This window comes from Oncorhynchus mykiss, chromosome 14 (genome assembly GCF_013265735.2).
Source record: "Oncorhynchus mykiss isolate Arlee chromosome 14, USDA_OmykA_1.1, whole genome shotgun sequence".
NCBI lineage: Eukaryota > Metazoa > Chordata > Actinopteri > Salmoniformes > Salmonidae > Oncorhynchus > Oncorhynchus mykiss.
The window spans coordinates 34542190-34557960 of NC_048578.1; the positions used below are offsets into that span (position 1 = coordinate 34542190).

Below are 15771 nucleotides of genomic sequence, written 5' to 3' on the forward strand. Positions count from 1 at the left end.
TGTCTGATCAGAGGGCATTTGGTGCCATATGTCTGCTACAACTACATTGACTAACCCGTAGCCCAGGACATTAACTCTGTATAGGTACCCCCTGTATATAGCCCAGCCAGAATGGCCTGACCCCTCCTCCCAGATCATTACCAGGCATGCTGGCTTACCCCCTCCTCCCAGATCATTACCAAACTGACTGGCCTTACACCCTCCTCCCAGATCATTACCAAACTGACTGGCCTTACCCCCTCCTCCCAGATCGCCCCCTCCCCCAGATCATTACCAGGCTGGCTGGCCTCACCCCCTCCTCCCAGAACATTACCAGGCTTCCTGGCCTCAGCCCCTCCCCCTAGATCACCCCCTCCCCCAGATCATTACCAGGCAGGCTTGCCTGACCACTCCTCCCAGATCATTACAAAACTGACTGGCCTCACCTCTCCTCCCAGATCATTACCAGGCTTGCTGGCCTGACCCCTCCTCCCAGATCATTACCAGGCTGGCTTGCCTGACCCCTCCTCCCAGATCATTACCAGGCTGGCTGGCCTCACCCCTCCTCCTAGATCATGATCGTTGGCACAGACCACCAGCTCCTCTAGACGAGGGTTTGCAGCCCAACACGACCCAGCATCGCTGTGAATTGAATGATGTGAATTTTCATTTTTGGGGGGATAAATTATATGAACTAAAATTCTAGAGGATAACTCTTCAAATCAAATTGTATTTGTCACATTAGCCAAATACAACAGTTTTTTTTAGGGGGAGGGAATGCTTCTTTACAATCCCTTAACCAACAATGAAGTTGTCACGACTTCCGCTGAAGTCGGGTCCTCTCCTTGTTCGGGCGGCGCTCGGCGCGGCGCTCGGCGTCGCCGGTCTTCTAGCCATCATGGATCCACTTTTATTTTTCCATGTGTTTTGTCTTGTTTTTCCTCACACCTGGTTTTCATTTCCCTCATTACTTGTTGTGTATTTATCCCTCTGTTCCCCCCATGTCTTTGTGTGGGATTGTTTATTGTAGTGCTTTGTGCACGTTCCCCGTGAGCGCACAACGGGTTATTTTTGTGCCTATTTATCTTGTTGTTCTGGATGCCGTTGGTTTTGCTTAATAAATCTCCGGTTATCACCCAGTTCTGCTCTCCTGCGCCTGACTTCTCTGCCGCCCATTACGCACCCGCTACAGCAGTTTTAAGAAAAATAAGTGTTAAGTAAAAAATAGATCATTAAAAAGTGTAAAAAAAACAACAAACAATTCAAGAGCAGCAGTAAAATAACAGTAGCGAGGCTATATACAAGGGGCACCGGTTAGTCTAGGTAATTGAGGTAATATGTACATGTAGGTAGCGTTAAGCAACACGAACGTTGAGCAACACGAACGTTGAGCAACACGAACGTTGAACAACACGAACGTTGAGCAACACGAACGTTGAGCAACACGAACGTTGAACAACACGAACGTTGAGCAACACGAACGTTGAACAACACGAACGTTGAGCAACACGAACGTTGAACAACACGAACGTTGAACAACACGAACGTTGAGCAACACGAACGTTGAGCAACACGAACGTTGAACAACACGAACGTTGAGCAACACGAACGTTGAACAACACGAACGTTGAGCAACACGAACGTTGAGCAACACGAACGTTGAGCAACACGAACGTTTAGCAACACGAACGTTGAGCAACACGAACGTTGAGCAACACGAACGTTGAGCAACACGAACGTTTAGCAACACGAACGTTGAGCAACACGAACATTTAGCAACACGAACGTTGAGCAACACGAACGTTGAACAACACGAACGTTGAACAACACGAACGTTTAGCAACACGAAAGTTGAGCAACACGAACATTTAGCAACACGAACGTTGAGCAACACGAACGTTGAACAACACGAACGTTGAACAACACGAACGTTTAGCAACACGAACGTTGAGCAACACGAACGTTGAGCAACACGAACGTTGAGCAACACGAACGTTGAACAACACGAACGTTGAACAACACGAACGTTGAGCAACACGAACGTTGAACAACACGAACGTTGAGCAACACGAACGTTGAGCAACACGAACGTTTAGCAACACGAACGTTGAGCAACACGAACGTTGAACAACACGAACGTTTAGCAACACGAACGTTTAGCAACACGAACGTTGAGCAACACGAATGTTTAGCAACACGAACGTTTAGCAACACAAACGTTTAGCAACACGAACGTTGAGCAACACGAACGTTTAGCAACACGAACGTTGAGCAACACGAACGTTGAGCAACACGAGCGTTGAGCAACACGAACGTTTAGCAACACGAACGTTGAGCAACACGAACGTTTAGCAACACGAACGTTGAGCAACACGAACGTTGAGCAACACGAACGTTGAGCAACACGAACGTTTAGCAACACGAGCGCTGAGCAACACGAACGTTGAACAACACGAACGTTTAGCAACACAAACGTTTAGCAACACGAACGTTTAGCAACCCAAAGGTTGTGTGTTTGAACCTCATCACAGACAACTTTAGTATTTTAGCTAATTAGCAACTTTGAAACTACTTAGCATGTTAACTAACCCTTCCCCTAACCCTAACCTTTAACCCTAACCGTAATCCCTAATCTAACAAAAATCTATCATACTGAAGCAGTTGAACATAATATGTCATTCTAAAGCAGTCAAATGTAATATATAATTCTAAAGCGGTCAAACTTAATATTTCATACTAAATGGGTCAAAGTGCCTCCCGAGTGGCGCAGGGGTCTAAGGAACTGCAGTGCTTGAGGCGCCACAACAGATCCAGGTTCGATCCCGGGCTGTGTCGTAGCCGGCCGAGACCGGGAGACCCATCAGGCAACGTACAATTGTCCCAGCGTCCTCTATGTACAGTGTGTGCAAATGTAGAAGAGTAGGGAGGTAAGGCAATAAATAGGCCCTATAGGCCCTAGCATTAACACTGGAGTGATGGATGTGCAGATGATGTGCAAGTAGAGATACTGACATAATGTTATTAGTAATTACACTAAAAACAACATAATATTAACATGTTGTCACAGAGTATGCCTTCTTTAGTAACGACACAATAACATGGTAATAGGCTTGAGAAAGGGGGGAAGTTGATGAAACACAACACCACCAAAAGCCTGATTCAACCAACTGACTAATTATCCAGGTCAATCTAGTGGTGTGGTATTGCTGGTCTGGAACCAAAGCCTGCATACACATGACCTTGAGACTGGCTCAAACAGGACTGAAATACTGGTTTAAGTGTGCTATTAGTTACAATATTCAAACAGCACCTCTACTTAGTGTCTCCATGTTAGGACACTAGACAGCAGTAAAAGTTGTCCAGATTCCGAACACACACCACCTGTCCTGGAACATGCCTGCCTGTCTTTATGTGTGTGTAACCCAGTGGGGTGTAATTCCCTGGTCATGATGTGGGGTGTAATTCCCTGGCTGTGATGTGGGGTGTAATTCCCTGGCTGTGATGTGGGGTGTAATTCCCTGGTTATGATGTGGGGTGTAATTCCCTGGCTGTGATGTGGGGTGTAACTCCCTGGCTGTGGTGTGGGGTGTAACTCCCTGGCTGTGATGTGGGGTGTAATTCCCTGGCTGTGGTGTGGGGTGTAATTCCCTGGTCATGTGATGTGGGGTGTAACTCCCTGGCTGTGATGTGGGGTGTAACTCCCTGGTCATGATGTGGGGTGTAACTCCCTGGCTGTGATGTGGGGTGTAATTCCCTGGTTATGATGTGGGGTGTAATTCCCTGGCTGTGATGTGGGGTGTAACTCCCTGGCTGTGATGTGGGGTGTAACTCCCTGGCTGTGATGTGGGGTGTAACTCCCTGGCTGTGATGTGGGGTGTAATTCCCTGGTTATGATGTGGGGTGTAATTCCCTGGCTGTGATGTGGGGTGTAACTCCCTGGCTGTGATGTGGGGTGTAACTCCCTGGCTGTGATGTGGGGTGTAACTCCCTGGCTGTGGTGTGGGGTGTAATTCCCTGGCTGTGATGTGGGGTGTAACTCCCTGGTCATGATGTGGGGTGTAACTCCCTGGCTGTGATGTGGGGTGTAATTCCCTGGTCATTATGTGGGGTGTAACTCCCTGGTCATGATGTGGGGTGTAACTCCCTGGCTGTGATGTAGGTGTAACTCCCTGGTCACGATGTGGGGTGTAACTCCCTGGTCATGATGTGGGGTGTTAGTCCCTGGCTGTGATGTGGGGTGTAACTCCCTGGCTGTGATGTGGGGTGTAATTCCCTGGCATGATGTGGGGTGTAACTCCCTGGTCATGATGTGGGGTGTAATTCCCTGGTCATGATGTGGGGTGTAATTCCCTGGCTATGATGAGGGGTGTAACTCCCTGGTCATGATGTGGGGTGTAACTCCCTGGTCATGATGTGGGGTGTAACTCCCTGGTCATGATGTGGGGTGTAACTCCCTGGCTGTGATGTAGGTGTAACTCCCTGGTCACGATGTGGGGTGTAACTCCCTGGCTGTGATGTGGGGTGTAACTCCCTGGTCATGATGTGGGGTGTTAGTCCCTGGCTGTGATGTGGGGTGTAACTCCCTGGCTGTGATGTGGGGTGTAATTCCCTGGCATGATGTGGGGTGTAACTCCCTGGTCATGATGTGGGGTGTAATTCCCTGGTCATGATGTGGGGTGTAATTCCCTGGCTATGATGAGGGGTGTAACTCCCTGGTCATGATGTGGGGTGTAACTCCCTGGTCATGATGTGGGGTGTAACTCCCTGGTCATGATGTGGGGTGTAACTCCCTGGCTGTGATGTAGGTGTAACTCCCTGGTCACGATGTGGGGTGTAACTCCCTGGCTGTGATGTGGGGTGTAACTCCCTGGTCATGATGTGGGGTGTAACTCCCTGGCTGTGATGTGGGGTGTAACTCCCTGGCTATGGTGTGGGGTGTAACTCCCTGGCTATGATGTGGGGTTTAATTCCCTGACTATGATGAGGGGTGTAACTCCCTGGCTGTGATGTGGGGTGTAACTCCCTGACTATGATGAGGGGTGTAACCTCCTGGCTGTGATGTGGGGTGTAATTCCCTGGTCATGATGTGGGGTGTAACTCCCTGGTCATGATGTGGGGTGTGATTCCCTGGTCATGATGTGGGGTGTAATTCCCTGGCTATGATGAGGGGTGTAACTCCCTGGTCATGATGTGGGGTGTAACTCCCTGGCTGTGATGTGGGGTGTAACTCCCTGGTCATGATGTGGGGTGTAACTCCCTGGTCATGATGTGGGGTGTAACTCCCTGGCTGTGATGTGGGATGTAATTGCCTGTGTTAAGGATACAGGTATCCTGTGTGCATTTCTTTTCTCTCCTTCTCCCCTCCTCACAGGTGACAATCATCATTCCCCAATCAGTCGCCAATCAGAAAACACCTTCTCCTTTTCTCCTACCCAATCACATCCTTTCCCTTGGTTTAAAAACCCAGTCAGTTGTTTTCTCTGGAGCTCCATCTCTGTGTCTCAATCAATCTCTTGCTCTCTTTAGATTGAGCTGTCTTTTTGCTCCTACAAGTCACATTTGTTCTGTATTATGTGAGTATGTTTTGGTTATGGTGTTTGACTGTTAGTTTGATGGTGGGAAAAGGGGCTACCAAAACAAGTTGCCCATGGGCCTACATTACCCGTAGGAATAATTTGTCTAAATACCCTAGTTAGAACTGGGCGTACCACCCGCTGTATTTTTGGTTAGTTAGTTAGCGTATTGAAGTAGGCTAGTCGTGGTTAGGGGTGTTTTTGGAGATTTGTTTCTTTCCTTGAGTCCAGCTCAGCCCCTTCCCCGTCGGCTGTCCCATAGGAGAACCCTTTGAAGAACCCGTTTTGGTTGCATTTAGAACCGTTTTGGTTCCCATGTAGAACCCTCTGCACAAAGGGTTCTATAAAGAACCCAAAAGTTTTTTATTTTTATTTTTTATTTTTTTTAACCTATAACCAAAAAAGGTTATCCTATGGGGACTCTTTTCTTCTAAATAGTCCTGGTCAAAAGTAGTGCACTACATAGGAAATAGGGTGTTTTTTAAAAATTTTTACATTGGCACTCTTTGCATAAGTTAGCTAAGCCAATTTATTCCATACACACACCAGACCTCGGTTCAAATCGAATTTGAGATCATTTAAAATACTTTTCTCTGGGTTTGATTGAACTTCCCTGGTGCAATGAAACCAATAAAATAGTCCTAAAAGTACAAATCCCGCTTTATACACAATGCTGGCTCAAGCAAACACACAAAGTATTTCAAATATTTAAACTACTATTTGAACCCAGGTCTGACACACACACACAGTCTCCTAGCATCAGGCAGAGTGTGAAGTAGGCTACATTAGGAGTGATGAGTCATAATGGTTGCTGTAGACAGACGGCTAGAATAAAGGTCACACATTGTTTAAGGCAGACGGCCATCTCTCTCTCTCACTCTCACTCTCTCCTCTCTCTCCCTTTCCCTTTGTTGTGGGCGTTCTACTGCACACCTCTGCCTCCGGGGCTTGACTGGGGCTGAGTGTCGGTTATTAATGAAGGAGGGAGGTTAAGGAGGGGAGAACAGGTTGGATAGAATGGGGTGGATTGAAAGGGGTGAGGCAGTTGGGGAAGAAGGTGAGTGCTGGTGTCCCAGTAGGAACATGTCCATAGACATTTATCTAAGAGCAGTTTTACGCTTTTCACACTGTTTACAGATACGGTTTTGGGTTAGGTAAACTGATCCTAGATCTTTACCTCAGGGAGCACATTTTACTACCGGAAGCATAAGTCTTCATCCCAAATGGCACCCTATTCCCTATATAGTGCACTTTTTTTGTCTACAGATCTTCACCTTGAAGTTGACCTACTGCAGATGGTTGGAGTGGCTCTTGATGAGCAGCTGTATGAGGTCTGGGCGTGTGGACCGCAGGTAGGGTGTGGCAGGGTGTCCCAGTCCTCCACAGACCTGTGTGGATGTGACAGCGTGTCCCAGTCCTCCACAGACCTGTGTGGGTGTGACAGTGTGTCCCAGTCCTCCACAGACCTGTGTGGGTGTGACAGCGTGTTCCTGTCCTCCACAGACCGGTGTGACAGCGTGTCCCAGTCCTCCACAGACCTGTGTGACAGCGTGTCCCAGTCCTCCACAGACCTGTGTTGGTGTGACAGCGTGTCCCAGTCCTCCACAGACCTGTGTTGGTGTGACAGCGTGTCCCAGTCCTCCACAGACCTGTGTTGGTGTGACAGCGTGTCCCAGTCCTCCACAGACCTGTGTTGGTGTGACAGCGTGTTCCAGTCCTCCACAGACCTGTGTTGGTGTGACAGCGTGTTCCAGTCCTCCACAGACCTGTGTTGGTGTGACAGCTTTCCCAGTCCTCCACAGACCTGTGTGCAGGGTGAGGGGAAATCTAGGTTGAACTGGTCACCACATCCCTCTTGGCTCAAGGCTTTGCAGGGTTTGGCCTTCTGATGTGATGTCTTCACTTCATCCTGAAAAGTGGGAAATCTAAAAAAAAAACAACAGAATATGATATATTTGATTCGAAATTCAGGCAATGAAATAAACAACTACCTGCCTGCCTCGTCATGATATTCAATGCACATAAATGTGTCTATATGCACGTTTTAATGTGTCTGTGTAATCATAGAGATTATAGCTTATATGCATTATAATAATGATATTATTATATAACAACATTGTTATAACAAAAACAGAGTGGTCAATCACACACTTTAGTGCACGCCATAATGTTAATTATTCAATCGGGATTTACATCAGCAACGTAAAATAGTGGCGCAGATTGTAGTTTAGAAGAACCCCGCTCGAGCCAATTCATAACAGTGAGTCAGTGGGCTGTGGGCTGTAGACATAATTTAAAAAAGCATTTTTAATAATAAGCTTGTTACTACTATCTGCTGCTGACTGCAACACTGAAATAACCGAGTCATAAACCAATGACAAAGTTGAACGAATAAGTTTGGTTATAGTACAGTAAGAAAAAAAAAATAGCAAAAGTACTTTTCTCGTTCAATTCGTCTGTGAAACGCCTTCCAGGAGGCCAGCCATTAGGACTGAGTGTATGTAGATAGTTGGCGAATTGCCGCTCTGTCGCTGATAATATAGGCCAGGAATGTCCGCAATAAGCGGTACGCACGCATATGCACCAGCAGCTAGTGCACGTTCAGATGGGGAAAACACCTGTCTGGCTGATTCCACCAAGGCGTTCTGCCGCCCTAGGTGAGACAACTTCCGACACCCTCTTATTCCTGCTAAACTATGTACATACATCAGGGGTCAGCAATAGGTTTGACCTTGGGACAATTTTTTTCTCAGCTGAAAGTCTGAAGAACAGAACATAATAGCAGGTAATTCATAGGCCTAGGCTACAAATGAAACACAATTTTTAACACATCTGGTTAGTAGGCTATACAATCAGTTTAATGTCAATGTCATAACAGCCTAATATTTTCAATCTCATTACATTGATAAAATCACCAATTTCTCTATTAAATATGTTTTTAATATTTATTTGTGTGTTGATTGAGGAAAATCAGCTTGCAATCAACACAAAATGTTGAGAAAGACTCAAAATAATGAAAATAGACGTTTCAGGGAAGAATGGACAGAGAACTAGGCGTTCTTACCATATTTCTCCATGGCAAACCAGAGTATCTTGTTTGCAAATAATTCAATCTTAGACTTCCTTATGAATCTAAGCATGGCACTTTCAAAAGTTACCTTTCCACCCAGACAGAGGCTCTTCCGATGCAGAAAAATGTAAAGCTTCAACTGCTGGCTACTCGTCCGTTGTATAACCCAACAGCCAGTTTGACGTACTGCCAAATTCTCTAAAATGACTTTGGAGGCGGTTTATGGCAGAGAAATGAACATACTATTCTCTGGCAACAGCTCTGGTGGACATTCCTGCAGTCAACATGCCAATTGCACGCTCCCTCAAAACTTGAGACATCTGTGGCATTGTGTTGTGTGACAAAACGGCACATTTTAGAGTGGCCTTTTATTGTCCCCAGTACAAGGTGCACCTATGTAATGAGCATGCTGTTTAATCTTGATATTGATGTGGATGGATTATCTTGGCAAAGGAGAAATTCTCACTAACAGGGATGTAAACAAATTTGTGCACAAAACATGAGAGAGAATATTTTGGGGATCTTTTATTTCAGCTCATGAAACATGGGACCAATACTTTACATGATGCATTTATATTTTTGTTCAGAATATTTCAGTGCAAGTCAAGCACTGCACCTGATCCAGGCAAATTGCAGACAATCTCTGAATTAGTAAAGCCTTCGGGTATTACTTTCTTAAATCACATCTATGTAGTTAGTTTTTAGTTTTAAAACGGGTAAAGAATTTACAGCCACACATTTAGAATGACAAACGATCTGTCATATTATCATAGGACATCAGTTCACAGTGAGGGATAAAGGCTTACAACGTTCAATTGCCTACACAGCGAGAGCAAGCTGAGGAGAGGCATACACTTGACATTTGAGTGGATAATTAGGCAAACCACGTTTTTATTTTATTGTTTGTTTGAAAGTCGATGCCATTGTTAGTCCTATGTTTGAACCTGCATTCATGGTCTAACTGCTAGGCCTGCAATAATAACCTTGGCCCCTACTCAAGTTGCATTACAGGTTGGGTTGTTCGAACCATAAACTGACACTTGTTAGAATAGAACGGACTAGGAAAAACTACATTTCTAACCTAATCGACACATTTTAATTTGCCTTTGTGCAGCTTTGAACAACATAGGCTACAAAATATCAACTGTGCAAAGGGTATTCACTGATCCGCTAAAAATGAAGGGAAGGAGACGAAACCAACGGAGGACACCAGCTTTAGACTATTTAGATGCACCCGCCCAAGTTCATCACACGCCGCCCACGTCACCTCCCCAGCTCCTCATCTCTCCTGCGCAGATCCGCCGCAATTTGAACCGTGTGAAGTCAGCATGAAAAACCACACATCGACAACCTAAACAAGTAATGCCAATATTCTTCTATTTTAGCTACAAGCTGTAGCACAGCACTTGTTGTGGCGATAAAAGGAGATCGCAAGCAAGCAAGCAAGCCACGTTTCTCCCCTTTAGCATCCGAATATCGTTTTTTTGTTGTTGCAACGTCAACACCCTCCTGCTTGGCTAACTACATGATTATCTTCTTGATAAACAGGTAAATATCTCAAAAATGGTTTATCTTGATAACGTTTACATTCGCTAACTGGGTTCAGTTAGCTAGTTTGTTGGTGCTTGGTCGGAAAGCAGTCGCATTTTGTTTTTATATAAAAGCTATCCGGTGATCACGAATCTCCCCATTACAGTAATATTATACATGAGTCATTGGACAAAGTTGAGCTTCCCGACGGAAAAATAAACCGGTTAAAACAATATACAGTAAGTGTGTAGTTTGCATTTGTGTAATTATTTTTGATGTGGTGTGAAAATAGAGGGATTTAGCTCTGTTTTCAATGACATTTTTAGAATCGATTGACGTTTTAACGTTAGATGGACTATTTGTCTGTTTTCCGGAGCCGATATGCACCTTTTACAATGAACATTTTAACGTTCAATTAGTTACGGTCCTTTATCCTTTAGGCCAATATTGGGCTAGCTAGCTATGCTAATATAATATAGCTATGATTTAAAATACAAGATTGTACGAAATTAAGTTACGGAACATTTGCTGTGGTGTCCTAGTTACAGTAGCTATTAATCCAATGATTTATCCATTGCATAACATGTTATTAGTACGCATCCAATAAATACGTTTAGCTATGTGACGCGAAGCTAACCAAAGGACTTTCATGCCCTGGCTAACTAACTTATGATGTAACTTGTTTTCTGAGGTCGATGTAGTCCTGACAGTCCTAGAGGTCTCCAAAATGTTGCTTACTGTGACCAGCATGTCCTATCTGTGTCACTCATGATCATCTATTATGGCTTCGGGGTTACCCATGAAAGGATTTACAAACATCCTTTGTCATTCCAATACATTTGAAGAAGAGATGGGTAGGTAGCTAGGCAGGATCCTTGTGATCTGCTTTTAGCAACACTAGTATTTATATTGGCTTCAGAAAGCATTCATACCCCTTGACTTATTCCACATTTTGTTGTGTTGCAGCCTGCATTCAACATGGATTAAATATGTATTTTTCTCAACCATTTCTCACTCATGACAAAGTGAAAACAGGTTTTTAGAAAATTTTGCGAATTTGGTGAAGTACAGAAATATCTAATCTTAAATACCTTGTTAAGTCTCTAAGAGCTTTCCACAAAGGATTGTGCAACATTTGCCCATTTATTCTTTTCAAAATTCTTCAAGCTCTGTCAAATTTGTTGTTGATCATTGCTAGACAACCATTTTCAGGTCTTGCCATCGATTTTGAAGTAGATTTAAGGCAAATGTAACTCGCCACTTAGGAACATTCACGGTCTTCTTTGTAAACAACTCCTGTGTAGATTTATTTTAACTTAATATAATACATCAATAAAATCTATTTTATTGATGAATAATGAAACATGTTCAATTAGGTTTAAATAATGCAAAAACAAAGTGTTGGAGAAGAAAGTAAAAGTGCAATATGTGCCATGTAAGAAAGCTAACGTTTCAGTTCCTTGCTCAGAACATGAGAACATATGAAAGCTGGTGGTTCCTTTTAACAAGAGTCTTCAATATTCAAAGGTAAGAAGTTTTAGGTTGTAGTTGTTATAGGAATTATAGGACTATTTGTCTCTATACGATTTGTATTTCATATACCTTTGACTATGTACTTATAGGCACTTTAGTATTGCCAGTATAGCTTCCGTCCCTCTCCTCGCCCCTTCCTGGGCTCGAACCAGGAACACATTGACAACAGCCACTCTCGAAGCAGCGTTACCCATGCAGAGCAAGGGGAACTAGTACTCCAAGTCTCAGAGCGAGTGATGTTTGAAACGCTATTAGCACGCACCCCGCTAACTAGCTAGCCATTTCACATCGGTTACACCAGCCTCATCTCGGGAGATGATAGCCTTGAAGTCATAAACAGCTCAATGCTTGAAGCACAGTGAAGAGCTGCTGGCAAAACGCACTAAAGTGCTGTTTGAATGAATGCTTACGAGCCTGCTGGTGCCTACCATCGCTCAGTCAGACTACTCTATCAAATCATAGACTTAATTATAACATAATAACACACAGAAATACAAGCCTTTGGTCATTAAAATGGTAGAATCCGGAAACTATCATTTCAAAAACAAAACGTTTATTCTTTCAGTGAAATACGGAACCGTTCCGTATTTTATCTAACGGATGGCAACCCTAAGTCTAAATATTGCTGTTACATTGTACAACCTTCAATGTTATGTCATAAATATGTACAATTCTGGCAAATTTAATTACGGCCTTTGTTAGGAATAAATGGACTTCACACAGTTCACAACGAGCCAGGCGGCCCAAACTGCTGCATATACCCTGACTGCTTGCACGGAATGCAAGAGAAATTACACAATTTCCCATAGTTATAAGAAATTCATGTTAGCCAGCAATATTAACTAAATATGCAGGTTTAAAAATATATACTTGTGTATTGATTTTAAAGAAAGGCATTGATGTTTATGGTTAGGTACATTGGTGCAACGACTGCTTTTTTCGAAAATGCGCTTGTTAAATCATCACCTGTTTGTCGAAGTAGGCTGTGATTCGATGATAAATTAACAGGCACCGCATCGATTATATGCAACGCAGGACACGCTAGATAACTACACATGGTTGTTGATATTACTAGTTTAACTAGTGATTGTTAAGATTGTTTTTTACAAGATACGTTTAAATGCTAGCTAGCAACTTACCTTGGCTTCTTGCTGCCCTCGCATAATAGGTAGTCAGCCTGCCACGCAGGCTCCTCGTGCAATGTAAGGCAGGTGGTTAGAGCTTCGATCTAGTAACCGGAAGGTTGCAAGTTCAAATCTCTGAGCTGACAAGGTACAAATCTGTTGCTCTGCCCTTGAACAAGACAGTTAACCCACCGTTCCTAGGCCGTCATTGAAAATAAGAATGTGTTCTTAACGGACTTGCCTAGTTAAATAAAGGTGTAAAAAAAATAATAATAATAATCAGCAAATCGCTGTCCAAAAAAATACCGATTTATTATGACAACTTGAAATCGGCCCGAATTAAATCGGCCATTCCGATTAATCGGCCGACCTCTACCATGAAAGGGTCATTGAGTGACATGCAAGAAATAGAACATTTTAGTTTTGGACCTTGTGATTTATTGAGAGGGGCTACTGCACATCAGCCCATTGACGAATCCTTCTCTTGGTGTGTATGACATCAATGTAATATTTACTGGCCTGTTTAATTTCTGTTTACTCTCTTGCCGTGGGAAACGAGATCCTTGTCATGCGCTCGTGAATAGTCTAGCTTATGAATGTGAAACCATGCTAATGTCCTTTTTGTTTTGTTCCCAGACGAAGGACTTACAATGACGCTAAAGGTCAAGCTGAGCTCAGTTTGTCTGGGTGTGGAGGGGATGACCTGTACTTCCTGTGTTCAGTCTATTGAGCAGCGCATTGGGGGTCTTCCTGGAGTTGTACACATCAAGGTGGGTCCGGTACAAATTTAGGAGAGGTTTCCCAGATCCAGATTAAGCCTAGTCCTGGACTCCCGTGAGCATGATTTGTGTTTATTTTTGTTGTTGTCCAGGACTAGGCGCAATCTGGGAAACTGACCCAATGTGTTTTAACATGTGTATCACAACTTTATAGGATAGGCCTTTGTGTGACATGTACATGTGTTAGATTATAACCTACACATCCAACTGATTTTACAGGATCTGAAGGATGTTTTCACCCTTACAGCTTTGTGCTCATCAATCTTTCACCTTTCAAACAGAATGTCTTCAAACTGCCAAGTCTGCATTTCCACCATAGACTTGACACCATTGCACAATTTCCAGAGATTTAAAATAGCGGAGTTTGCGTTTTTATTTTTATTTTTTTAAACAGTTTCAGAACATTTAAAAAAAACTAGATGTGAAACTAACTAGCTAGAGTTGAGAGAGCAGCAAAAAAACATTTCCTTATTTTGTCTCTTACCAACTATAATTTGTATTTCATTTCACCTAACTAAATATCCCATTGCATCTGATTTCCAGGATGCATCCCACATTGCTTTTGACCAAGGAATCGGGGAATAGGGTGTGATTTGGGATGCAGCTCAGCCTCCTCCTCTCCCCTAAGGGAGTGGCTTGTTTATATTGCTTAATTGATGATGAACAGTGATCTTTAATTCCGTGTAGCAGCTGTAATGATGTCCTAGATGGCAGTAAATGTGGCCTGGCCTTCTCTGTGTGTTTACCCCTCAGGCACAGGTTAATGAGGATATAATGTAATCGCGTTGTTCCTGACAGAGAGCTGGTCTTTACAGGACTGTCATTTGGTTATTGTGGGTCGATAACCGGCTGAACGGGTAGCAGACGAAGGCTGGGCAATGTCATCAGTTCCTTAAAGGGTCAAGGGACGTTAATGTGTGTTATTGTAAGAAACAGTACATGTCCTTTTTAAGTGAGGAGTGAATACATTGTTGTTGAATGTGGACGGTAGGCCTGTAGGATAGTTTTTGACCCTTGTCAAAGTTAAAAACAGTAGTAGACTGTATGAGGAAAGGACAGTCTCTCATTCACTCTCGCTCTCCCTGACACACACACACACACACTTAGGAAAACATAGATAATCTCTGGTACGTACACACACTTCCCTCCTGTGTTTTTAACTTGCATTTCAGTCAGGGCTGAGTGGTCATGTGATGGCGTCAGTTAATCACAAGTTTCCGTGTGTGTGTGTGTGTGTGAGAAATGGGTTCTTTGTATTGCTACTAGAACATGCTGGAAGCTTCTGAGGCCAATGCACTCCTCTTTATATACAGTACCAATCAAAAGTTGGAACACACTTATTCATTTTTATTTTTGACTATTTCTACATTGTAGAATAATAGTGAAGACATCAAAACTATGAAATAACACACATGGAATCATGTAGTTAAACAAATCAAAGATATATTTTATATTCTTCAAAGTAGCCACCGTTTGCATTGATGACAGCTTTGCACACTCTTGGCATTCTCTCAACCAGCTTCACCTAGAATGCTTTTCCAACAGTCTTGAAGGAGTTCCCACATATGCTGAGCACTTATTGGCTGCTTTTCCTTCACTCTGCGGTCCGACTCATCCCAAACCACCTCAATTGGGTTGAGGTCGGGTGATTGTGGAGGTTCACTTACTCTGCATCTCACAAGTTCTCGCAGGTAGAACCAAAAATCTAATTTGGACTCATCAGACCAAGTGACAGATTTCCACCGGTCTAATGTCCATTGTTCATGTTTCCTGGCTCAAGCCAGTCTTTTCTTCTTAGTGGTGTCCTTTAGTAGTGGTTTCTTTGCAGCAATTCGACCATGAAGGCCTGATTTGCAAAGTCTCTGAACAGTTGATGTGTCTGTTACTTGAACTCTGAAGCGTTTATTTGGGCTGAAATTTCTGAGGCTGGTAAACTTATCTTATGATGAACTTATCCTCTGCAGCAGAGGTAACTCTGGGTCTTCCTTTCCTGTGGCGGTCCTCATGAGAGCCAGTTTCATCATAGCGCCTGATGGTTTGTGCGACTGCACTTGAAGAAACATTCAAACTCTTGAAATGTTCCGTATTGACTGACCTTCATGTCTTAAAGTAATAATGGACTGTTGGTTCCCTTTGCTTATTTGAGCTGTTCTTGCCATAATACGGACTTGGGTCTTTTACCA

General features: G+C 43.6%; 1 protein-coding gene across 4 annotated transcripts in view; it reads left to right on the top strand.

Annotated features, from left to right (window-relative positions):
- The first annotated feature begins 5477 nt into the window (after window positions 1–5477).
- Window positions 5478–15771, top strand: part of LOC110489175 (copper-transporting ATPase 1) — a 33634-nt gene continuing 23340 nt past the window's right edge. Inside the window, exons 1-2 of one of the 4 annotated variants that reach the window (XM_036943383.1) lie at window positions 5478–5552; window positions 13446–13579. In XM_036943383.1, coding sequence (XP_036799278.1) covers window positions 13460–13579 — 120 coding nt within the window. In that variant the 5' untranslated portion in view covers window positions 5478–5552; window positions 13446–13459. Of the gene's footprint in view, window positions 5553–9879; window positions 10171–10371; window positions 10392–13445; window positions 13580–15771 lie in introns of those variants that run through there. The other 3 variants (XM_036943384.1, XM_036943382.1, XM_036943385.1) reach the window with 3 other exon arrangements.